This window comes from Oncorhynchus kisutch, linkage group LG6 (genome assembly GCF_002021735.2).
Source record: "Oncorhynchus kisutch isolate 150728-3 linkage group LG6, Okis_V2, whole genome shotgun sequence".
NCBI classification, from domain to species: domain Eukaryota; kingdom Metazoa; phylum Chordata; class Actinopteri; order Salmoniformes; family Salmonidae; genus Oncorhynchus; species Oncorhynchus kisutch.
The window spans coordinates 82,412,329-82,439,177 of NC_034179.2; the positions used below are offsets into that span (position 1 = coordinate 82,412,329).

The 26,849-nt window shown below is 46.4% G+C and overlaps 1 protein-coding gene across 1 annotated transcript in view; it reads left to right on the forward strand.

The window, feature by feature from the left end:
• LOC109878682 (speckle-type POZ protein) overlaps positions 1 to 26,849 on the forward strand; it is a 102,356-nt gene that overhangs the window by 35,262 nt on the left and 40,245 nt on the right. The window contains exons 3-5 of the mRNA XM_031827969.1: positions 20,821 to 21,090; positions 21,471 to 21,592; positions 21,815 to 21,966. Coding sequence (XP_031683829.1) covers positions 21,013 to 21,090; positions 21,471 to 21,592; positions 21,815 to 21,966 — 352 coding nt within the window. The 5' untranslated portion in view covers positions 20,821 to 21,012. The remainder of the gene's footprint in view (positions 1 to 20,820; positions 21,091 to 21,470; positions 21,593 to 21,814; positions 21,967 to 26,849) is intronic.

Below are 26,849 nucleotides of genomic sequence, written 5' to 3' on the forward strand. Positions count from 1 at the left end.
CGCGCCCTCTCTCTCTCGCGCCCTCTCTCTCTCGCCGCCCTCTCTCTCTCGGCGCCTCTCTCTCTCGCGCCCTCTCTCTCTCCTCGCGCCCTCTCTCTCTCTCGCGCCCTCTCTCTCTCTCGCGCCCTTCTCTCTCTCTCGCGCCCTCTCTCTCTCTCGCGCCCTCTCTCTCTCTCGCGCCCTCTCTCTCTCTCGCGCCCTCTCTCTCTCTCGCTGCCCTCTCTCCCTCATCTCGCCCTCTCTCGCCCTCTCTCGCCCTCTCTCGCCCTCTCTCGCCCTCTCTCGCCCTCTCTCGCCCTCTCGCGCCCTCTCTCTTCGCGCCCTCTCTCCTCTCGCGCCCTCTCTCTCGCGCCCTCTCTCTCTCGCGCCCTCTCTCTCTCGGCGCCCTCTCTCTCTCGCGCCCCTCTCTCTCTCGCGCCCTCTCTCTCTCGCAGCCTCTCTCTCTCGCGCCCTCTCTCTCTCGCGCCCTCTTCTCTCGCGCCCTCTCTCTCTCGCGCCCTCTCCTCTCGCGCCCTCTCTCTCTCGCGCCCTCTCTCTCTCGCGCCCTCTCTCTCTCGCGCCCTCTCTCTCTCGCGCCCTCTCTCTCTCGCGCCCTCTCTCTCTCGCGCCCTCTCTCTCTCGCGCCCTCTCTCTCTCGCGCCCTCTCTCTCTCGCGCCCTCTCTCTCTCGCGCCCTCTCTCTCTCGCGCCCTCTCTCTCTCGCGCCCTCTCTCTCTCGCGCCCTCTCTCTCTCGCGCCCTCTCTCTCTCGCGCCCTCTCTCTCTCGCGCCCTCTCTCTCTCGCGCCCTCTGCTCTCTCGCGCCCTCTCTCTCTCTCGCGCCCTCTCTCTCTCTCGCGCCCTCTCTCTCTCTCGCGCCCTCTCTCTCTCTCGCGCCCTCTCTCTCTCGCGCCCTCTCTCTCTCTCGCGCCCTCTCGCCCGCTCGCGCCCTCTCTCTCTCGCGCCCTCTCTCTCTCGCGCCCTCTCTCTCTCGCGCCCTCTCTCTCGCGCCCTCTCTCTCTCGCGCCCTCTCTCTCTCGCGCCCTCTCTCTCTCGCGCCCCTCTCTCTCTCGCGCCCCTCTCTCTCTCGCGCCCCTCTCTCTCTCTCTCGCGCCCTCTCTCTCTCTCTCTCGCGCCCTCTCTCTCTCTCTCTCGCGCCCTCTCTCTCTCTCTCTCGCGCTCTCTCTTTCTCTCTCGCGCCCTCTCTTTGAAGATCCCCAGGAACACAGTGGCCTCCATCATTCTAAAATGGAAGAAGTTTGGTTCCACCAAGACTCTATCTAGAACTGGCCGCCCGGCCAAACTGAGCAATCAGGGGAGACTGGTCTTAGGGAGGTGACCAAGAACCAGAGTTCCTCTGTGGAGATGGGAGATCCTTCCATAAGGACAACCATCTCTGCAACACTCCACCAGTCAGGCCTTTATGGTAGACTGGCCATATGGAAGGAAGCTAATCGTCAGTAAAAGGCACATGACAGCCTGCTTGGAGTTTGACAAAAGGCACCTAACATTTCTAAAAACTTGTTTTTGCTTTGTCATTATGGGGTATTGTGTGTAGATTGAGGGTAAACAAAACTATTTAATCAATTTTAGAATGACGTAACAAAACAAAATGTGGAAAAAGTCCATGGGTCTGAGTGCTTTCCGAATGCACTGTATATATATAGATGGATTTCAGATTTGACCTGGATGAATCCATTGAAGTAAACTGTCAGTAAACTGTCTTTACTTTAGTAAATCAGTAAACTGTCTGTGAAGTATTTGTTAGTTGGCGTACATTAATAGTCAAGATATTGAGTTTCTTAAACAAAGGTGCAGATGGAGCCAGGTAATTAGAGGAGGTGGCTAGTCTTGCAAATGTCTTTTGTCTGGTAAGTAATTTGTGTAGGTAGGAGGCATATGATTAAAATAACCTATAGTATAGAGTCAGGAAGCAGGCCTGATGAACCAAACATTAATCTTTCTGATGATCCCAACAGATTTCATCACTTTCCTGCAAACAAATGTAATACGATCTTTCTAGGATGACTTTTCATCAATCGAAACTCTGAGGAATCTAGTGGATGTGACTCTCCCACTAATTGAGTTTCTTGCTCTATTTTTGTACAACATTTCTGGTAGATGCACAGCCATTTGCATAAACATAACTATATAGCCAATTATATGTATAATTATAAAAACTGTAATAATTAAATTTAGAAAGTAATATGTCATGATCAACAGTATGTCTGGAGTAGTTTTCTCCGAAAACCACATTGGTGCGACGTTCCTGTGCTAGAGCGTACTGAAATTGATTTAAACCCCATTTAAAATGGAGGATTGAAGGATACATGGCAGCTGGAGTTTGGGGTGGTTTTGGCCTCATCATGAATATCATGCATATCATGACTATGAAAAGCAAATGTATGTTGTATTAACTGGACTGAGAGGCTGCTGAGATTGGTGAAGTACAGTGGGGCAAAAAAGTATTTAGTCAGCCACCAATTGTGCAAGTTCTCCCACGTAAAAAGATGAGGCCTGTAATTTTCATCATAGGTACACTTCAACTATGACAGACAAGATGAGGAAAGAAAAGAAAATTAATGAATTTATTTGCAAATTCTGGTGGAAAATAAGTATTTGGTCAATAACAAAAGTTTATTTCAATACTTTGTTGGCAATGACAGAGGTCAAACGTTTTCTGTAAGTCTTCACAAGTTTTTCACACACTGTTGCTGTTATTTTGGCCCATTCCTCCATGCAGATCTCCTCTAGAGCAGTGATGTTTTGGGGCTGTTGCTGGGCAACACGGACTTTCAACTCCCTCCAAAGATTTTCTATGGGGTTGAGATCTGGAGACTGGCTAGGCCACTCCAGGACCTTGAAATGCTTCTTACGAAGCCACTCCTTCGTTGCCCGGGTGGTGTGTTTTGGATCATTGTCATGCTGAAAGACCCAGCCACGTTTCTTCTTCAATGCCCTTGCTGATGGAAGGAGGTTTTCACTCAACATCTCACGATACATGGCCCCATTCATTCTTTCCTTTACACGGATCAGTCATCCTGGTCCCTTTGCAGAAAAACAGCCCCAAAGCATGATGTTTCCACCCCCATGCTTCACAGTAGGTATGTTGTTCTTTGGATGCAACTCAGCATTCTTTGTCCTCCAAACACGACGAGTTGAGTTTTTACCAAAAAGTAATACTTTGGTTTCATCTGACCACATGACATTCTCCCAATCTTCTTCTGGATCATCCAAATGCTCTCTAGCAAACTTCAGATGGGCCTGGACATGTACTGGCTTAAGCAGGGGGACACGTCTGGCACTGCAGGATTTGAGTCCCTGGCGGCGTAGTGTGTTACTGATGGTAGGCTTTGTTACTTTGGTTCCAGCTCTCTGCAGGTCATTCACTAGGTCCCCCGTGTGGTTCTGGGATTTTTGCTCACCGTTCTTGTGATCATTTTGACCCCACGGGGTGAGATCTTGCTTGGAGCCCCAGATCGAGGGAGATTATCAGTGGTCTTGGATGTCTTCCATTTCCTAATAATTGCTCCCACAGTTGATTTCTTCAAACCAAGCTGCTTACCTATTGCAGATTCAGTCTTCCCAGCCTGGTGCAGGTCTATAATTTTGTTTCTGGTGTCCTTTGACAGCTCTTTGGTCTTGGCCATAATGTAGTTTGGAGTGTGACTGTTTGAGGTTGTGGACAGGTGTCTTTTATACTGATAACAAGTTCACACATGTGCCATTAATACAGGTAACGAGTGGAGGACAGAGAAGCCTCTTAAAGAAGATGTTACAGGTCTGTGAGAGCCAGAAATCTTGCTTGTTTGTAGGTGACCAAATACTTATTTTCCAACAATTTGCAAATAAATTCATTAAAAATCCTACAATGTGATTTTCTGGATTTTTTTCTCTCATTTTGTCTGTCATAGTTGAAGTGTACCTATGATGAAAATTACAGGCCTCATCTTTTTAAGTGGGAGAACTTGCACAATTGGTGGCTGACTAAATACTTTTTTGCCCCACTATTTATTTTTTGGGGAAATGTGGTGTCCAAATTGGGGTTTATAACAAGGGACTGTTGTGACATGACTTTCATTGATCTGATGGCTGTTATTTAATCCACTAACTGTTTAATTGTTACTCGATTTAAAATAATTGTGTAACAATTAGCTAATTAGCATTTGGGGCACCATGGAAGAAGTTGTTTAATGAGTTAAAATCTCCCAAATTAAAGTCAAGATATGTTATTGGTAACAGTCACTTGTTAATCGTTACCTTCTATCAGTTTCATTCTGAACAGTTGCAACCTTGGATCTGCAAGACCCCCGGCCCTGCTGATTATTCAGTACTACACAAATTGGTTTAAAACCTCTTGAAGCTAGGGGTCACTATTTTTATGTTTGGAAAAATAACTTTCCCAAAGTGAACAGCCTATTTCTCAGGACCAGATGTTAGAATATTCATGTAATTGACAGATTAAGATAAACACTCAAGTTTCCAAAACTGTAAAAATATTGTCTGAGTATAACAGAACTGATATTGCAGGCGAAAGCCTGAGAAGAATCCAATCAGGAAGTGACTCTTATTTTGAAAGCTCTGTGTTCCTATGCATCCCTATTGACCATTGAAAGGGATATCAACCAGGTTCCTTTTTCTATGGCTTCCCTAAGGTGTCTACAGCCGTTAGATATAGTTTCAGGCCTTTATTTTGAAGAATGAGCGTGAACGACCACATTACGTAAGTGGTCAGGTGCGGGCTCTGAGTGATTTTTGTGCAAAAGAGAGGTGGCCATTGTTCCTCCCGGTCCTAGTGAAAGCCAACTGTCCCGGTTGATATACACTGCTCAAAAAAATAAAGGGAACACTAAAATAACACATCCTAGATCTTAATGAATGAAATATTCTTATTAAATACTTTTTTCTTTACATAGTTGAATGTGCTGACAACAAAATCACACAAAAATTATCAATGGAAATCAAATTTATCAACCCATGGAGGTCTGGATTTGGAGTCACTCTCAAAATTAAAGTGGAAAACCACACTACAGGCAGATCCAACTTTGATGTAATGTCCTTAAAACAAGTCAAAATGAGGCTCCGTAATATGTGTCGCCTCCACATGCCTGTATGAACTCCCTACAACGCCTGGGCATGCTCCTGATGAGGTGGCGGATGGTCTCCTGAGGGATCTCCTCCCAGACCTGGACTAAAGCATCCGCCAACTCCTGGACAGTCTGTGGTGCAACGTGGCGTTGGTGGATGGCGCGAGACATGATGTCCCAGATGTGCTCAATTGGATTCAGGTCTGGGGAACGGGCGGGCCAGTCCATAGCATCAATGCCTTCCTCTTGCAGGAACTTCTGACACACTCCAGCCACATGAGGTCTAGCATTGTCTTGCATTAGGAGGAACCCAGGGCCAACCGCACCAGCATATGATCTCACAAGGGGTCTACCTAATGGCAGTCAGGCTATCTCTGGCGAGCACATGGAGGGCTGTGCGGCCCCCCAAAGAAATGCCACCCCACACCATGACTGACCCACCTCCAAACCGGTCATGCTGGAGGATATTGCAGGCAGCAGAACGTTCTCCACTGCGTCTCCAGACTCACATCTGTCACGTGCTGAAGTGTGAACCTGCTTTCATCTGTGAAGAGCACAGGGCGCCAGTGGCGAATTTGCCAATCTTGGTGTCCTCTGGCAAATGCCAAACGTCCTGCACGGTGTTGGGCTGTAAGCACAACCCCCACCTGTGGACGTCGGGCCCTCATGCCACCCTCATGGAGTCTGTTTCTGACCGTTTGAGCAGACACATGCACATTTGTGGCCTGCTGGAGGTCATTTTGCAGGGCTCTGGCAGTGCTCCTCCTTGCACAAAGGTGGAGGTAGCGGTTCTGCTGCTGGATTGTTGCCCTCCTACGGCCTCCTCCACGTCTCCTGATGTACTGGCCTGTCTCCTGGTAACGCCTCCATGCTCTGGACACTACGCTGACAGACACAGCAAACCTTCTTGCCACAGTTCGCATTGATGTGCCATCCTGGATGAGCTGCATTACCTGAGCCACTTGTGGGTTGTAGACTCCGTCTCATGCTACCACTAGAGTGAAAGCACCACCTGCATTCAAAAGTGACCTAAACATCAGCCAGGAAGCATAGGAACTGAGAAGTAGTCTGTGGTCACCACCTGCAGAACCACTCCTTTATTGGGGGTGTCTTGTAATATGAGCACATGTTTTGGTTCTAGTCAAAATTCTAGCAGCTGTGTTTAGCACTAACTGAAGTTTTATTTAGTGCTTTATCCGGGTAGCTGGAAAGTAGAGTATTGCAGTAGTCTAACCTAGAAGTGACAAAAGCATGGATGGATACAAAATGGATAAATTTTTCTGCATTTTTGGACAAAGTTTCAGATTTTTGCAATGTTACGTAGATGGTAAAAATGCTGTCCTTGAAACAGTCTTGATATGTTTGTCAAAAGAGAGATCAGGGCCCAGAGTGATGATGAGGTCCTTCAGTTTTATTTGAGACTACTGTACAACCATCAAGATTAATTGTCAGATTCAACAGAATATATCTTTGTTTCTTGGGACCGAGAACTAGCATCTCTGTTTTGTCAGAGTTTAAAAGTAGAACATTTTCCGACATCCACTTAGCTTCGGCTGGTGGAGGTCTTGACGAACCACGTCCAGATAAGGCGTCCGGGGAGAAAAAGTTTAATGAAAAAGCTGAGCGAGGGGGAAAAATTTCAAATATAAAACAGTAATTAAAAAGTAAATACTGTAAAGTTGGCAGGTAGCAAAGTAAGTTTAGCAACAAACCGCGCAGTCTACAGGTTCCTAGTTGGCTGACCATATGATGGCTTGTTTCAACATAACATTAGAGGGGAGAGGGAAAGACACTTATCGTACATTTGGAAACTACGCTCACAGTAACCTTTCACTTTGCACACAAACCAACGCCCATGTCTGAATGCCGTCGTTTGTCATCCTTCTCTGGTGAAAACAAACCTTCTTGAAAAGGGTTTTTGTTAGCCTTTCCTGTTGGAGACTTGTACACGCTCTGATTGTCCACCAGAGGTCACAATGTCCTTCTTAGTTGTCCGGTCTCCAATGGGCTGTTTCTTAAGAGCAGCTACTTAGCTATACTAGTGATTATCTGAGAGGATTTTCTAGTTTCTTCCTCGGGTAGATAGTCAAAGTTCCTAACTCACTTTATATGCGCAGCTTCAGATTGGTGGTGTCCTGGTCTGGTAAGTTAATTTTCCTCACCTCGTTGAGTTTCTAACCATTTCAACATGTGGACCACGCAAGGTGAGTTTATTTCTTCACCTCGTGTTGGTTCAATATTTCAAACACTTCCCACATGTAGCTAACGCTCCATGCTTTTTTGGTCTGATATGTTAATTCTTAACTCGTCCTTTATATACTCTGGTAAAAAGGGGCGTTCCATTATCCTGACATGATCTATGAGCTCCCTCGGGGTGTGGCTAATCACATTCCTATCTTAACAAAAATTGTTTAATCATTATTCATATTATGTTCACATCACTATGTCAGTAAACTTGACAGTTGCAATATTTTCATTAACATTTTTAATGACATAAAATATACATTCGTTTTCCACATCTACACTTTGACCATTTCTCACATTTGTTCCACTGTTCACTTTTTTGACGTTTTGGCTGGCAAAATACTTTTGAACACAGACATTCCGATCCCAATACTAGAGACCCAGACGGAGTTCTCTCCTGCTTGATTTACGACCGGGTGTGATGTGTCAAAAGTCTCCCCCCTCAGCCATTGCCAAGCTGATCTGACCCATTGTGATCCTCATGTGTAGTCATGACAGAACTGACGATTGTGGAGCGAGACTAGATTAGACCTTGTGTTAGGCCTCTGTCAGTAAACAGCATTTATAGTAGACATTTTATGTAATATAGCCTTCTATACGAGACTCTAAATCTAATAAGTCTGTCTTAGCTCTCATATCTGTCAGTGTAGACCAATCAAGTTGTCAGGGGCAGCAAGAACTGTCACAACAATGTTGTATTTCGAGAACAGAAAATAGGCCGAATGCTGACCAAAGCTGCCAGGAATATGTTAAAAATTAAACATTTAGGCACATTTGATTGTTTCCAGGCAACATAATTTGTGAGAGGAGAGGAATCAGAAGAGACAACTGGAGGTTATGGAGAAATGGAGCTTAAGACAGGCTTAGTTTCTGGTCCCTTTATGAGCAAGGACTGCTAATTACCTGGTTCTCAAATGTGTTTTGAAATCCACTTGATGTGGGAAATGGAGGCGAAAGCGTGTTACCTGGTAAAGTCAAACTGAAGGACGTCTACTTCAAAAACTATCTAAATCTCTTTTTGTTTGCTTTTTCTCTCATGCTCTCCTTTGAATTATAACACCCAAATTATAGAGCATTTTAGAGTATCTCTCTGGGTTGTTGCAGTTTTAAGTTTAAAGGAGATTTGGGTCCACATTGAGATACTTTTTTTCGTTATCTGAAGCAAAAAAAGTAAGGGTCGAAGGGGGTGTTTTGGGGATCCCCACTGTCTGTCTGAAAGCACTCTTCTTACCTTACTGATTCCTTGGAGCTTATTATGGAAGTCAAGCGTCTCTTCACATTTACAGATAGTTACATCTATGTTTACAGCTCATGTCCTCTGCTAGGTGTAATGATTGCTTTCACAGATATGAACACGGGCCTCCAGACGATAGGAGTGGGGGTTGTAGAGACTTTGTTGAGGGAAGTGCACAGGTCAATGAGAGAATACAGTCAATCGTCTGGTGATTTTTTTCCTGATGGTATGAGCCTTATGGTCTTACGTTTTAATTGGGCTCATCCCATTTATGTAATCTGACATTTTTTGTGTGTTGGCTGCTTGAGGGAATACGTGTGTGAGGTTTTCTGTTTATCTGGATATTTTTGGTGTTTTTGGCAGTTTCTCTTTGTTCACATTTTGCACCATGTTTTTCTCTTGGCCAGTCTCTAAAAATGGAGTACCAGATACCAAGAAGGTCACTGTGAGGGAAAGGAAATGGGTCACCAGAGTTGTTTCCATAACCACCAATAGCAAGTAGCACCATCCATCTAAAATGTGGTTACTGCCGTGTTATGGCAATCAGCAGCCTTTCATGCTCCTCTGTTGGAGACTAATGGAACAATGGAGAAAAAATGAAAACATTTAAACGAGGCGAAGAGAGACTCCCTCTCACTTAATTTGCATTTTAAATATAAATCGCATAATTACAACGAGTAAGGTATCACACCAGTCTCTCTCCCTCCCTCTTCCTACCAGCTTCGCTTCATAGGTTTGAAGAACTCTTAACTCCAAGTATTTATTTCGGGTAGATAAATAAATAGGAGGAGTGGGAAAACTGCGGCAAGGCAAAGGTTAAAGCAGCATTACTATTAGCTCTGAAGTGTGTTGGTTTATACACAATCCCTTCTGGCAACTTGATGTGCAGGAGATGGATATATAGCTACGGTCTACTGTTATGTCTGTTCAGAGTCCTTCTATGGCCGCTGTCATCTTTAATCAGGAGAAGGTTGGCGTGTTAAGGGCTCCTAAAGCTCAACACTATTTGTCTTTGTCAGGAAAGCCTGTCATTTTGGAAGAAGTTATACTTACATGTGGTGTTTGACTGTGCATATGTGACTGTATGTGAGCTTACAACTGTGTTTATTTGTCTGCACTTACAATTGCACACAGTTAGGTGTTCTGTTGTGAGTGTAGCTCTAGTTGATCCTACTGGAACTGTGAGCAAGGCTTCAGACCTGTGACTTAATGAGAGGGGACTAGGTCACATGGCAGCTGGCCAGCTTTGAGGGGAAGCAGGGAGGGGAGAGGGTTGGGATATAAGATATGATAGAGCCATAGAAGGGGAGAGAGTGAGATCTAGGTTTAATGCCATGTCAACCTTCTGGGGGCTATAGAAAGCCAGAGAAAGGGGGTTCAGTTGGAGGTATTCTGAGGGGAGAGAAAGGTGGAGATCGCTGGGTAGGGGTTCCGTGATATGGAGCCAGATAATGATATAGTATCAGTAGGGCTGTCTCCATGGTTCTCATAGGGCTTTTGTCTGAGTGGCTCTTAATCCATCGCTCCTGCCTGCAGCTCTGCAGCCCCGGCTCTGCTCTGACACACTCCTTGCCTCTGGTCTTTGTGTGTCTGGGGGATCAGGGCTGCTCTGTGCTGAGCTGGCTGGACAGACACAGCTCACCTTACATGCACCACAACCACCACGTGTTTTTGTCAGAGCTGTACATGTCTGTCTTCCGACTGTCAATCCTACCCGTAACTACACTCCATATATGTTGTCATCTCTTGCCCTTAAGGCCAGTATCTCTTCCTGTCTTTATTTACTGGAGCCATCATACTACATTATCTACTCTCCAATCTCTGTATCTTAGCCTGTTACTCTTACCTTTTGATTCCTGTATCTTCGCCTGTTACTCTTACCTTTTGATTCCTGTATCTTAGCCTGTTACTCTTACCCTTTGATTCCTGTATCTTAGCCTGTTACTCTTACCCTTTGATTCCTGTATCTTAGCCTGTTACTCTTACCCTTTGATTCCTGTATCTGGAAATCAAGTTACCCCTTTACTCCTCCCTGTATGTCACCTGTTCCTTTGACCCCCACTGATCTTTGAGCAGTTTTTTATCCCTGACTCAGTGAGACCCCTAGATCATATCAGAGCTAAGATCACACGTCAACTGCTCTCCACACAGCAGCCGGCTAGCCTGCAGGGATAATTATACTTACTAGCAGAGTGTTTCAGTGATCAGTTATGACTGGTCTGTCTGTCTAATTGGTGGGGGACCTTCAGTCAGTACCATGTGTGTTTTTCAAATGAGGGTCAGAGCCTTCAGCTGATCAATCTAGTCTGGCCTGGACACACTGCTTTAATATGCTCCCTTTCATCGCTCTACCACCCTAGCCGCTTTTAATTCAACCTGACCTTCTAATTAGCAGACTTCATTAACCCTCTGTCAGATGTCTCGCCAGAGCTGGAGGAAAGGAAGGTGTGGGGGGGGAAGGGGGTGATGTTAAAATAAGGTAACGTGGATATGTGATATGTGGATAAACTTCACCCCCCCCCCCCCCCCCACACTTCTTCTGGCTGCACATCCTCCACCTGGCCAGGTGGTGGCGGTGTCTGGCTGCTCGGTGCTAGCTAGCTTGTGTCTTCTCCTCTCAGCAGGAAGCGGGCCCGGAGGGAGAGGCTGCTGGCTGGTGCCGTGTATTTGATGTTTCTCTTTCATGTTGCAAGTGAAAGGGAATTTAAATGGAGAGCCGTTATGCGTCTGCTTTTTTTTCCATAATGAAAGTTTTTTTCTTCTGAGTAGAGCAGCCAGCTGTAATGAATTCCAGAAGGGGTTCCATCTTCTCTTGTCGTCCAGCAGGACCTCCTATTTCACAGCAGGCCTAACGTCTAAGTCCCTGCCATATGTTGACATGTTGTTCAGGCTATATTTGAACTATTCTATATGGATGTATTTAGACACTCACTAGTCCAGGGGTGGGCAATAACTTCGGCTTGAGGGCCAATTTGAAAATTCAGCGTTGTTTTCCGGACTAATTTGTTTGTCTTAAGCAGTTTGTGGACCAGAGAAAGGACAGTTTATTTGAAAATGTAGAGGTCCATTATCACTTCTCCATACATTGTCTAGTTTTAGAATTTCAAGAGTGGCCTGGATTGTTTTTTTTAACCTTGACACCCATTAATTTTTTTACTCAAACCACCTTGGGGACTGATTGAATGGGCCTGTGGGCCTGTGGGCTGTATGTTTCTCACTCCTGGTAGTCACTACACAAATTGACCACACTTGCACTAGTGTAGGATTATGTCTATCTACAAATGTTCAATATATACCCAGGGCTTTGTTCATGTGGTTCCTTTTTTATTTATGTTTCTCAAACTAGAGGATGTAATAATGTGTGTTTATTAAGAAGTGGACTGTTGAATCTGCAAGCTCCCTCCAAGCTACTTTCCAGCTGTATATTAACTCTAGGAGAGAGAGAGAATGGAGGGTTGTTCTGAATGCTGATAGATTGGAATCATGGCTGGTCTGCCACATATGAGTACACTAAACCCCCACTGGAACGTTCTAGTCAAAAGGAGAACCACGAGGTAGATTGGATGCCTCGACTGTCAGTTAGGCAACCTGAACTCAACTGGGATGACTGAGAAACATTCATATTACCCCAGGCTCTCCCCAGTTCCAAGATGGCGTAGCAGTCAGGCGTAGTTGTCCTCGTCTTGTCATGTCCCGTGTATTTTTCTTTTTATATATTTTTTCTTAACCTCAACTTCAACACACTCTCCTGCAATCCGCCTTACCCAATGTGGTATGGATCTGCTATTTTCTTTCTTTTGAACCGGAACCCTCAACAGAAGCTAGCCAGCTAACTAAGTCGTAGTCATTGGCTAACCTTTTAGCCCGGACAACTCTTGCCAGTCTGCACAGCGCGACTCAAACCTGAGCAAATCATACTTATTTTTCTCCATATCTCTGGTTTCCTACCGCAAGCTCTGAACCTTTTCACCTGGATCATCGCAGCTAGCTATCGGAGTGGCCACTCCTGGCTAACGTTTCTGTCCCGAAGCAAGAACCAATTAGCCAGGAGCTAGTCTTTGCTAGGCCCATCTCCCGGCTAGCTGAAGAGGTCCATCAGCTACTCCTTGGGCTACAATACCTATTTTGCCAATTGGCCTGGACCCCTTTTTACCGCTGACATGGAGCCCCGCCGATCCATCACGACTGGACTACAGACGTAATCTGCCCGAGGGGGTTTTTCAACTGGCTCCTCCGTCGCGACGTCCCCTGAATGCCCATCTGCTAGCCGCAGCACGCAAGCTGTCTAGAGCATATTGGACTGTTACCTGAATAGGTCCATCGACCAAGTTCTTGGGCCACTATGCCTATTTTGCCAATTGGCCGGGACCCTTTTACCACACGGAGCCCTGCTGATCCATCACGACTGGACTGCCGATGTAACAGCACGAGGGGGTTACAACAGATTTCTTCCTTCACGACATCCCCGTTCTGCTAGCTTGCTAGCCCCGGCCCACAGCTGTCTGAATCGCTGTGTCTCCAGCCCGCCTAGCTACTCACTGGACCTCTATGATCACTCGGCTACGCATGCCTCTCCCTAATGTCAATATGCCTTGTCCATTGCTGTTTTGATTAGTGAGTATTGCCTTATTTCACTGTAGACCCTCTAGCCCTGCTCAACACGCTTTAGCTAATAATTTAGTTCCACCTCCCACACATGCGGTGACCTCACCTGGTTTAAATTATGTTTCTAGAGAAAATATCTCTCATCGTCACTCAATGCATAGGTTTACCTCCACTGTATTCACATCCTACCATATCTTTGTCTGTACATTATGCCTTGAATCTATTCTTCCGCGCCCAGAAACCTGCTCCTTTTACTCTCTGTTCCGAACGTTCTAGACGACCAGTTCTTATAGCCTTTAGCCGTACCCTTATCCTACTCCTCCTCTGGTGATGTAGAGGTTAATCCAGGCCCTGCAGTGCCTTCCTCCACTCCCATTTCCCAGGAGCTCTCATTTGTTGACTTCTGTAACCATAAAAGCCTTGGTTTCATGCATTAGAAGCCTCCTTCCTACGTTTGTTTTATTCAATGCTTTAGCACACTCTGCCAACCCTGATGTCCTAGCTGTGTCTGAATCCTGGCTTAGAAAGACACCCAAAACCCCTGAAATTTCTATCCCTAACTATACCCTTTTCCAACAAGATAGAACTGCGAAATGGGGCGGAGTTGCAATCTACAGCAGAGAGCCTGCAGAGTTCTGTCTTAATATCCAGGTCTTTGCCCAAACAATTTGAGCTTCTACTTTTAAAAATCCACCTTTCCAGAAACAAGTCTCTCACTGTTGCTGCTTGCTATAGACCACCTTCTGCCCCCAGCTGTGCCCTGGACACCATATGTGAATTGATTGCCCCCCATCTATGTTCAGAGCTCGTGTTGTTAGGTGACCTAAACTGGGACATGCTTAACACCCCAGCCATCCTACAATCTAAACTTGATGCCCTCAATCTCACACAAATTAGCAATGAACCTACCAGACACAACCCCAAATCTGTAAACACGGGCACCCTCATAGATCTCAACCTAACCAACCTGCCTTCCAAATACACCTCTGCTGTCTTCAACCAGGTTCTCAGCGATCACTGCCTCATTGCGTGCGTCCATAATGGGTCAGCGGTCAAACGACCACCCCTCATCACTGTCAAGCGCTCCCTAAAACACTTCAGCGAGCAGGCCTTTCCAATCGACATGGCCTGGGTATCCTGGAAGGATATTGACCTCATTCCGTCAGTAGAGGATGCCTGGTTATCCTTTTAAAAGTGCTTTCCTCACCATCTTAAATAAGCTTGCCCAGGAACAGATATAGCCCATGGTCCAAAAAAGTTGTGGGGCACTGTAAAGTCCTTGGAGAATAAGAACACCTGCTCCCAGCTGCCTACTGCACTGAAGATAGGAAACACTGTCACCACTGATAAATCCACAATAATTGAGAATTTCAATAAGCATTTTCTACGACTGGCATGCTTTCAACCTGGCTACCCCTACCCCTGTCAACAGCTCTGCACCCGCCACAGCAACTTGCCCAAGCCTCCCCCATTTCTCCTTCACCCAAATCCAGATAGCTGAAAGAGTGGCAAAATCTGGACCCCTACAAATCAGCCGGGCTAGACAATCTGGACCCTCTCTTTTCTAAAATTATCTGCCACAATTTTTGCAACCCCTATTACTAGCCTGTTCAACCTTGCTGTCGTATCGTCTGAAATCCCCAAAGATTGGAAAGATGCCGCGGATATCCCCCTCTTCAAAGGGGGAGACAATCTAGTCCCAAACTGTTAGACATATCTATCCTACCCTGCCTTTCTAAAGTCTTTGAAAGCCAAGTTAACAAACAGATCACCGATAATTTAGAATCCCATCGTACCTTCTCCGCTATGCAATGTGGTTTCCGAGCTGGTCATGGTTGCACCTCAGCCACGCTCAAGGTCCTAAACGATATCATAACAGCCATCGATAAGAGACAATACTGTGCAGCTGTGTTCATAGACCTATCCAAGGCTTTCGATTCTGTCAATCACCGTATTCTTATCGGCAGACGCCACAGCCTTGGTTTCTCAAATGACTGCTTTGGCTGGTTCATCAACTACTTCTCAGACGGAGTTCAGTGTGTCAAATCGGGGGGCTTGTTGTCCGGACCTCTGGCAGTCTCTTTGGGGGTACCACAGGGACTCTTTTCTCTGTATACATCAATGATGTTGCTCTTGCTGCTGGTGATTCTCTGATCCACCTCAACGCAGACGATACCATTCTGTATACTTGTGGCCCCTCTGGACACCATGTTAACTAACCTCCAGACAAGCTTCAATGCCATACAACTCTCCTTCCGTGGTCTCCAACTGCTCTTAAATGCAAGTAAAACTAAATACTCTTCAACTGATCGCTGCCCACACCTGCCCACCCTTCCAACATCACTACTCTGGACGGTTCTGACTTAGAATACGTGGACAACTACAAATACTTAGGTGTCTGGTTAGACTGTAAACTCACCTTCCAGACTCCCATTAAGCATCTCCAATCCAAAATCAAATCTAGATTCGGCTTCCTATTTCGCAACAAAACATCCTTCACTCATGCTGCCATACTTACCCTCGTAAAACTGACTATCCTACCGATCCTTGATCCTTGGCTATGTCATTTACAAAATAGCCTCCAACACTCTACTCAGCAAATTGGATGTAGTAGTGCCATCCGTTTCGCCACCAAAGCCCCATGTACCACCCACCACTGCGACCTGTATGCTCTCGTTGGCTGGCCCTCGCTTCATATTCGTCGCCAGACCCACTGGCTCCAGGTCATCTACAAGTCTTTGCTAGGTAAAGCCCCACCTTATCTCAGCTCACTGGTCACCATAGCAGCACCTACCCGTAGCACGCGCTCTAGCAGGTATATTTCACTGGTCACCCCCAAAGCCAATTCCTGCTTTGGTTGCCTTCCCTTCCAGTTCTCTGCTGCCAATGACTGGAACGAACTGCAAAAATCTTTGTAGCTGGAGGCTCATATCTCCCTCACTAACTTTAAGCACCAGCTGTCAGAGCAGCTCAAAAATCACTGCACCTGTAAATAGCCCATCCAACTTCCTCATCCCCATACTGTTATTTATTTTGCTCCTTTGCACCCCAGTATCTCTACTTGCACACTCATCTGCACATCTATCACTCCAGTGTTGAATTGCTATATTGTCATTATTTCGCTACTATGGTCTATTTATTGCCTTCCCTCTCCTATCCTACCTCATTTGCACACACGGTATATACATTTTTCTATTGTGTTATTAACTGTTTGTTTATTCCATGTCTAACTCTGTTTGTCGCATTGCTTTTCTTTATCTTGGCCAGGTCACAGTTGTAAATGTGAACTTGTTCTCAACTAGCACTGTTAAATAATTAAATATACAGTGGGGCAAAAAAGTATTTTGTCAGCCACCAATTGTGCAAGTTCTCCCACTTAAAAAGATGAGGCCTGTAATTTTCATCATAGGTACACTTAAACTATGACAGACAAAATGACAGACCAAAAAATCCTGAAAATCACATTGTAGGATTTTTTATTAATTAATTTCCAAATTATGGTGGAAAACTTTTGTTATTGACCAAATACTTATTTATCTCAATACTTTGTTAAATACCCTTTGTTGGCAATGACAGATGTCAAACGTTTTCTGTAAGTCTTCACAAGGTTTTCACACACAGTTGCTGTTATTTTGGCCCATTCCTCCATGCAGATCTCCTCTAGAGCAGTGATGTTTTGGGGCTGTTGCTGGGCAACACGGACTTTCAACTCCCTCCAAAGATTTTCTATGGGGTTGAGATCTGGAGACTGGCTAGGCCACTCCAGGACCTTGAAATGCTTCTTACGAAGCCACTCCTTTGTTGCCCGGGTGGTGTGTTTTGGATCATTGTCATGCTGAAAGACCCAGCCACGTTTCTTCTTCAATGCCCTTGCTGATGGAAGGAGGTTTTCACTCAACATCTCACTCAACATGGCCCCATTCATTCTTTCCTTTACACGGATCAGTCGTCCTGGTCCATTTGCAGAAAAACAGCCCCAAAGCATGATGTTTCCACCCCCATGCTTCACAGTAGGTATGGTGTTCTTTGGATGCAACTCAGCATTCTTTGTCCTCCAAACACGACGAGTTGAGTTTTTACCAAAAAGTAATATTTTGGTTTCATCTGACCACATGACATTCTCCCAATCTTCTTCTGGATCATCCAAATGCTCTCTAGCAAACTTCAGATGGGCCTGGACATGTACTGGCTTAAGCAGGGGGACACGTCTGGCACTGCAGGATTTGAGTCCCTGGCGGCGTAGTGTGTTACTGATGGTAGGCTTTGTTACTTTGGTCCCAGCTCTCTGCAGGTCATTCACTAGGTCCCCCGTGTGGTTCTGGGATTTTTGCTCACCGTTCTTGTGATCATTTTGACCCCACGGGGTGAGATCTTGCTTGGAGCCCCAGATCGAGGGAGATTATCAGTGGTCTTGGATGTCTTCCATTTCCTAATAATTGCTCCCACAGTTGATTTCTTCAAACCAAGCTGCTTACCTATTGCAGATTCAGTCTTCCCAGCCTGGTGCAGGTCTATAATTTTGTTTCTGGTGTCCTTTGACAGCTCTTTGGTCTTGGCCATAATGTAGTTTGGAGTGTGACTGTTTGAGGTTGTGGACAGGTGTCTTTTATACTGATAACAAGTTCAAACAGGTGCCATTAATACAGGTAACGAGTGGAGGACAGAGAAGCCTCTTAAAGAAGATGTTACAGGTCTGTGAGAGCCAGAAATCTTGCTTGTTTGTAGGTGACCAAATACTTATTTTCCAACAATTAGCAAATAAATTCATTAAAAATCCTACAATGTGATTTTCTGGATTTATTTCTCTCATTTTGTCTGTCATAGTTGAAGTGTACCTATGATGAAAATTACAGGCCTCATCTTTTTAAGTGGGAGAACTTGCACAATTGGTGGCTGACTAAATACTTTTTTGCCCCTGTGTGTGTGTTTTATTATATATATATATATATATATAACATCCTCCTCTGCACCCCTATCTTCTGTTTCTAATGGGAGAGGGATGGAGAGGACATGACATCCATTTAGACCGTTGGTTTCCATATGTCAATGTTTGAGTAATGCACTCACCTCTTAGTGGGGAGGGAGGTGAAGGCTGTGTTGGGAGGGAGGTGAAGGCTGTGTTGGGAGGGAGGTGAAGGCTGTGTTGGGAGGGAGGTGAAGGCTGTGTTGGGAGGGAGGTGAAGGCTGTGTTGGGAGGGAGGTGAAGGCTGTGTTGGGAGGGAGGTGAAGGCGGTGTTGGGAGGGAGGTGAAGGCGGTGTTGGGAGGGAGGTGAAGGCGGTGTTGGGAGGGAGGTGAAGGCGGTGTTGGGAGGGAGGTGAAGGCGGTGTTGGGAGGGAGGTGAAGGCGGTGTTGGGAGGGAGGTGAAGGCGGTGTTGGGAGGGAGGTGAAGGCGGTGTTGGGAGGGAGGTGAAGGCGGTGTTGGGAGGGAGGTGAAGGCGGTGTTGGGAGGGAGGTGAAGGCGGTGTTGGGAGGGAGGTGAAGGCGGTGTTGGGAGGGAGGTGAAGGCGGTGTTGGGAGGGAGGTGAAGGCGGTGTTGGGAGGGAGGTGAAGGCGGTGTTGGGAGGGAGGTGAAGGCGGTGGTGGGAGGGAGGGAGATCTGGACTCGCACAGTGAGAGAGGCCTGTCTATGTGATTTAATATAAATGTGCCTTAGGTCCTCATCCTGTCGGTCCCCACAGCAGCAGACTAGGATGGGATTGGGAAACGAGATGTGGGCGGTAGGCAATCACGCATGTACACAACCCGAGAAACACTCACAACACAACACCGCTGCCATCCTTACCTCATACTTTGTCTAGTGATTGTTTTCAGAGGAGCACACAATCCACACAGCCCTGTTAACGCTCTCTGACGTACTGCTGTGGTGATATTTATTTCCCCTGCAGTGTGTATTCTCACCTGTTAGTCCTCCTGTCCATTGGTGCTGACTGTCACCAGCTGAATCACCATGATGAATGAACCATCTCAAGATATTGAAGTGAGGGAGTGCAAGGATTACCACACACACACACACACACACACACTACCACACACCCCACGCCCCACTATCTCTGAGTTGTTACTGCCATTTGTCTGCTTCTCTGCTCCTGATTGTCATGAAAAGACAAATCAATCCCCAGCTTTATTCTGGTTAAGTGTCATCTGGGTGTATTTAGAAAAGCTGTGAAGTTGTTAGCTATGATGCCAGTATTGTCATGTTTTCTTAGTGGTTCCCTTGTGATCGCTGTTGGCAGCACACACGTTGGGAGACAGTAGCCTATACAGAGACATGAGAACACACAGCTTAAAGGAACATACGGGGGCACATTTATTGCACCCATGCAACGCACACACTCCGCCACACAGCAGTTTGCATGTGTGCATGCATTTGTGCACTTAAGCTGCATATTTGTTACACCCATGAACACCCACAAGTTCACACAGACTATAATTCATTGTTAGGAAGTCTCAGGTAATTTAAATTGCAAATCAGTGCTGCCTTGTTCTTCATCTTTTGATTAATATTGTATTGTTTTACTGAGTGAAAATGCCACCAGTGTTTTTCATCAGATGCAAATAGAACAAAATAAGAAACCGAAAGATCAGATCCAACAAAGTTAAAACATTCACGAAGTCCTGTCTGCGTCCGTGGAGTTCTGTGTCGTCTCACCCGTCTCCACTCTGTCATACAGAGGAAGTGGACCCCCCCCCCCCCCATTGCCCTTCCCTCTCTCTCACGCGCTCACAGATTCTGGGAAGTTCTCTAGGTCCTGAACTTCCCTTTCAATCAGCCACTAATTAAGAAGCAAAGCAAAGGGATTGTCTGGCTACGAGACAGGGGGACTTGCAGGTTGACTGAGAAAAAAGAGAGAACGAGAGGAGACTTGCCCTGAGACCCTGTGATATCCTGCACATGTCAAATTGAAGCTGAGTGAGAAAATAGAGAAAGGAGCAGGGGGGAGAGGGAGGAAAGGAGCAGGGGGGAGAGGGAGGAAAGGAGCAGGGGGGAGAGGGAGGAAAGGACCCAGGGGGAGGGAGGAAAGGAGAACAAAATCTGATAATTTATTGATTTTATTTAACCATGCAAGTCAATTAACACATTCTTGTTCTATTCCCAGGGGTCATCTGTGGTTCTGTAAAGGTGATATTGAAGAGAAGTCATTGGTTAAAGTCACAGTTATTTCTCATAGATCTATGGTTCAACTGAAGTCAATGCTGTTTTTCTATTGTGGCTATATTCACACATGTACCTTGAGAGTGAATATCTTGTGCACACAGATTGCTAGAAGTTTGCACATTTTGGAATAGGCTATGACATTTCCAAATCGATGTGCTCTTTGAAAGTTGTATGTGACCTTGTGTAGGCTACTTGAGTGAGTGGAGATTGGCAGGCAGGCGTGGGATGATGGTCTTAAGCCTTGCTCTTCACTCTGTCACAGATCGGCTGGCGCTCCACTCCGCTCAAAGCAAAAGAAAGGCAGAACCATGGCAGATAAACGAGGGCTTTTCTCACTGAAGCCGAGCGAGCAGCGTTCACAGCCTCTCTGCTTTGAATGCAGAGGCCCTTTGAAAACAAATGAATTCAGAGCTGTTTTGTCCTACTTACTGAGCAATACAGCTAAATTACAATTAGCCTTTTAGCACGCACGCACTGACTATAACACATATGATAATGCGACTCTCTCTGGTTGTAGGGTGTTGCTGTGGGTTAGCTGGACATTCCCCAGACGTTATCCTCGGCTGGACCCTGGTGCTGTGTGTGGTGGTCTGGTTGAATACTTAGCCCATTCAGTGGTGTTCCGTTGGGCTCAGCCACCCCTCCACTCTGTCCCCCTCCTGGCTGGTCCTCAGGCTCAGCTCAGGCCCCCCCTGCCTCAACGCTGGCGATGTCAAGAGTCCCGAGTCCCCCTCCCCCCGCGGACATGTCCAGCGGCCCTGTGGCTGAGAGCTGGTGTTACACTCAGGTAAGCGTGGGGATTGGTGTGTGTGTGTGTACATGTATCTGTTTTTCTATGTACAGTACTTACACCTGTCAGTCTGTCTGTCAGTCAGTCAGTACTGGTGTTTTTGATAACAGCCTGTTTAAAGAAGAGGGATGTATTTCTATTGATGTGTTTTTCATCTCGCTGTCCTTGCAAAATCATTTTTTGTTGCAGCTTTTTAATATCCTTTCTTCTCCCCCTGTTTGTTGTCAATGTTTATTGAGATGAAAGGCAGGTTTGATGTGTGGTTTTGAAGTCCAGCCTGACCAACCAGCCACTTAGCTACCTGTATGGAATAGATAAATAAATTAAAGTCATCATGTCTGATTCCTGCCGTGTGTGTGTGTCCCTACCTCTGTTAGATCAAAGTGGTGAAGTTCTCTTACATGTGGACCATCAACAACTTCAGCTTCTGTCGTGAGGAGATGGGCGAGGTCATCAAGAGCTCCACCTTCTCTTCGGGAGCCAATGACAAGCTTAAATGGTGAGTGGAGGCGGGGCCAAGAAGTGGGTGCTATGGATAAACCATAAGGGACTACAGGACCAATAACTTGTCCATGATTGATCTGATTAAGACTCCTAAGTCTGTTGGACAGGGTTTGGTCTCTATTCTGTTGGACAGTTACTGAGCATAGTTGACTGACCTCGTCTCTGTTTGACTGAGTCTGATGATCACTGATGCCGATCCCTCCCTCTGTGTGTCCAGGTGTTTGCGTGTAAACCCTAAAGGCCTGGACGAGGAGAGTAAAGACTACCTGTCCCTCTACCTGCTCCTGGTCAGCTGTCCCAAGAGCGAGGTGCGTGCCAAGTTCAAGTTCTCCATCCTCAATGCCAAGGGAGAGGAGACTAAGGCTATGGGTAAGTCACACTTGATTTGAGTTGATTTGGATCCCCATTAGCTAATGCCATGACGACAGCTAGTCTTCCTGTGGTCCGACACATGACAAAAATGGCATTTCAAACAAAAATACTTTCAAATGTTCATGCATTTAAATAACATGAACAAGTAGACATTACGGACATTTAAAATTCCTGAAAGGTAACAGTCAATTCAGGTGTCAGTATCTGTCCAGTCATATGGCCAATCTTAGTAGATGTACTTTTGAATGTTTTCTTGAATGTGAATCATTTTTTTGCTTGGGAAATATCTATCCCCAACAACCCACCATCTCTATAGGGTCAGTGGTGCTCTGCCATTGTAATCCCATAGTGTACCTGGCTTGATATTATGTAGGTGTGTGAGAGGTAATGTGATAACAGAACTACTTATAACATGCCACTCTTGAACCTCTCAGCTCAAACCTGTAGCTTGGCAGTAGAACATGGAAGACATGTTGACTAATAGGAACAAGGTTAGGAGGTTTGAGATATGTATTACCTGTGTCTTTGTGCATAGGAGGGGGTGAGGGAGCCAAAGTGTCTAATTCGGTGTGCGGGCCGAGGTTTTGATGGGTGTGTATAATCACTGCAGGTGGGATTCGTTCCGCCCCATATTTAATTCAAAGTAGCATGGAGCAATTTTTGTCTTCTGGCTGATGAATTGGAAAGGATGTGTTTCTTCCAATGCCTGCTCTTTTTAATTAGGTTATGTTATGGGGAGGAAAAGCAAAGTTGTGTGGAATTGAATTCGAGTTGGCCAGATGTGACCGCTTCCTGGTTATCAGGCTCTCTACCTGGTTGGTTGTCTCTCCTCCGGCACCCCGTCGAGCACAGGAAGTATGGGAGGAGGTGAGGAGAGGGGCAGAGGAGGAATGTTTGTATCAAAGGTGTATGCAGAAAGACTGTACAACCCCCCGCAGTGCAGGTCATGTAGAAAGGGAAATGGTTTTCCTGCTGAGAAACGTCTACCGCGTGAACTCAACCCCTCCCTCACACACTTTCCCTCTCTCCGTTCTACACTCTACATCTTCACTGTGGCAGTGCTTTTTCACTCCTCAACAACAACACATTCACAAACACTACTGTTATGAAACAGGCCTTGGGCCGCATACTGTAATTGTGCATCAAGCTCACTTGAGGCTCTTAAGGTACAGTTAATGCATAGTTGGCTGTGCCCATTTCGCTACACCACTCTAAGGGGGACAGCAGTAGCCTGCAGAGTGGGTGGTAAACACCACCTAGAGCCGTTTCATTCCTTCACTCGGTCAGCTCACCTGAACCTGCTTCTCCACATGAACACTGAAAGAGATTAAAGATGGAGAATGTTGAGAGCAGTGGAGAAAATGTATTTTGTGGTTCTGTTCTCTTCGTGTCTCTGGGGGGGTTTTCTGTAAATTGTGTTCTTTGGCTGTTAGGACCCCCCCATCTTCCCCTCAGCTCTCTGCTCGCCTTGTCGCTGGAGAAAATTACCCGCAGCCACCGTATTCGTGACAAGGGACTTCAGCGAGCACTCTGTCTGAGAATATGGCAGTGAAGATAGCTCTATCTGTTCTGGATCATTTAGAATCCAATTAAATCCATGCCTCCTGAAGAGAACCCAGGCCAAATAAAAACAAAGTGCCTTAATTAAGAAGGCTGTGGCTCAGAGTGTGAGGACTGTTTATGTGGCATGTCACTGCTGGGGCTCTCCACACAGTCTCACAGGGCCACACACTCCACTGAAATGGATAGTAAGTCCAAGTACAGATTGGTGTGATACATAGCTAAATAAACAGATATATAGGTGGTTAAAGATGATTGTGAGTAATGTAAAGATGCTGCATATATCATTTGCTGCCTTAAACATGAACTGTTTCAAGTGGATCTAACCTTCAACCGCAGTGTTCAGCCACCCCCACCTGAGTGGAGAGCCTCAATCAGTAATGTATGTTGGTCTCCGATGGTGTTACTGCCTGCTAATGGAGATAGATTTGGGCTCCACTGGCAGCCCCCCCCCCCCCCCCCCCCCCCCCCCCCCCCACCTCTCCCCCGAACATCCTCTCCTCTCCGCCACATCATTTCTCTCCCTGGCTTAGTCGCTAGCTAGCTGGCTCTCCTGTGGGATTGTGGATGAACGGTTTGTAACGTGTCTCTTGCCCCCCCCCCCCCCCCTCTTCTCCTGTGCCAGATAAAGCAGCCTGCTGGCAGACACACTGCTGCACTGACAGCTCTGAGAACACAGAGAGAGAGAGAGAGAGAGGAAGTCTCCTGCTATATGGCGGTGGTGGCTAGGGTTTATTTAAATGGCCCAGAGCTGAGTGTTCCTCTCAGACAGTGGGCTTTATAGTGCTTTTTAGGTGCTAAGGAGAGGTTATGTCGCCAGTCTGTTTGGTCACAGGTTCAAGTTCAGGTTAATTTGCTATGTGTACACAGGTCTTCATACACTGTATATTTTAAAAGAAGGATCTCATTTGCCAGTACAGTGTTTGTGGTGTTGTGGTTAGTGTCTTTAGTTCCATATGGTCTCCTGGCTGATTGAAACCTCTGTCTGAATGCTTGTATGTGGTTGTCAGAGCTGGTTGCCCGCGGTAACTGATGGGGGCGGTCAGGCATTCAATGTGGTTGTGTTGTGGGAAGAGTCATTGGACAGTCTTTCCATAATCACATATCGACACGGCTAGAAGGAACGTCATTACACATGTTTGTGCTGACACTTGCTTATAGGGCTCATTATTCAACAGAGATTAGATTTTCTTCGGAAATGGCGTGTGCGTTCGTTTGTGTATTTGTGGTGCGTGTGAGCGAGCGAGCTTGTGTGCCTGCCTACCTGGTTATATGTCAGCCTATGTAGATGTGTGGGGGTTCATGCAAATACAGGTGCTCCATTACACATACTGAAGCGTTGTCTATCATGCTGTTAAACATTGGACTGTATGTGTTGTACTGTATTTAATGAATGGGATTTAGACTAAAGGGCAGCTATTGAAGTGGAGGGAAGAAGTGGGATGGGGATGTAGGCAGTAGTGGTTGGGAGGATGGGGTTGGAGTGTGTCTGTATGAAGGTCTAGGTGTGTGAATGCTTGATTGTGTTTGTGGAATGGGGAAAAGCTCCAGGCTCCTTTTGGGATTCTCTAAACCTCCTTCCAGAGAACAGATGATCACGGAGGGATGGAGGGATTCGAGTTGTTTTGAACTGATGTACATACTGTACATTACACTTTCTCTGTCATGCACACACACACACACTCTTAGTGTGATCCACACTCTGTTGGCCCGGAGTGCGATGTTTGCCAGCCAGTCTTCTGGGTGACCTTCTCACTGTGTGTGCCAACCAGGCCCCTGAGCCACAGCCTGAATATGTATGCTATGCTCTCTAAAACAGCCTGGCTCTCCTCCTCTCTCTCGCTCGCTCTGACTCTATCTTTCCCTTCTCCTCTCTAAAACTCTGTCCCTCTCGCCTTCCTATTTTTTTCCTTTATCTCTGTCTCACTCAATCTACATATCTCACCTCACATGCCACCTCTGCCTGGACTGTTAGTGACAGGCTTCTATCACTGGTCTTCTCACTCCTCTTCCCCCTCTCATATTTGTTATTCCTGGTGTGTTCGTCCCCTCCTGACTTGGTGATCCAGCCTGCTGTGACCCTACCGTGACCACATGTGGTCTGACTTGAGGTTGATCCCATTCCAGTGTGAGGTTCTGGTCCTGTTCAGGAGACCCAATGGAGGTAGCAGGGTCAGCTTGGGAAAGCTCAGCTTAATACACACATGCATACACAAACGCACAGGCGCACGCACACGTGCACACAGACATACACCTTAGTGTGGAGAGTGAGCAGGAACTGAGCAGTAGGACTCCTCACACCCTTTCTCCTCCGTTCTCTGTGCTCCCGTTCCGTCCCTCCCTCCCTCCCAGCTAGCCCTCTCTCTCTCTCCTCCCACCATCCTCACACCTCAGTTAGGCTGAGACCCAGCCCCGTAGGAAGTTGTCACAGGCTGCTGGTCTTCTTCCATATACCCTGATAACACACAGGACAATCCCTCCACCACACAGGGAGAGGAGCTGCTGGCTAGGGGACCATGCCTGAGTCTCTCACATATCGGAAAGGAAATAGAGAAAAGGCAGACTGAAAGATTTCAGACAAACAGGCAGACAAGGATAAGACTAAGATGCAGTGCTTTTGCTCTGTGTGTTTGTGTATCCAACCATACACTACTTGGCATGTCAAGTCCATAAAAGTTTGACGTGGCTTTCAACAACACAGGTTTAAGATGAGAGAGGGGGAGAGAGTGACGCAAAGCCTTTAAATGAGTCTTCTGACATCAGTTCCTATTATGCAGAGAGGAAAAGAGGAGAGTGACGATGAATAAAGTAGGAAAAAAATAGTAGAGAAATGAGCCTTTGGAGAATTTGGATTTCTGTCAGTCTGAGAGGGTGGCTGTCAGGGCCTGTTTGTAGCCCATCTCCAGAGGAGGGATTAGAGGGAGAGGACCCCCTGATTGAGCACTGGGGTGGAGAACTGGATATGCGCTCAACTCCACCACTGTCTGTAGACATCCCAAATGACAGCATATTCCCTATTCCATATAGCCCATAGGGCTCTGGTCAATGTAGTGTACTATAAAGGGAATAGGGTGCCATTTGGAGTGCAGCCCCTGCCTGCCTGGTTGACTACTGTACCCACCACTGCATCATACCGCTGCTGGTGAATTTCACATAGAGCTTTCAGCAGAGCTGTTACCCCGTCTGGATTACTTCCACTTGGATATGGCAGGAGAACTCTTAACTCTTAAGGCTTGGACACCAGTAGCGTTAGCTGGCCGATGGTATTCAGCACCCCTGCACAGAGTTCTGGCTGTAATTTGCTAACCGAATCTTCATGT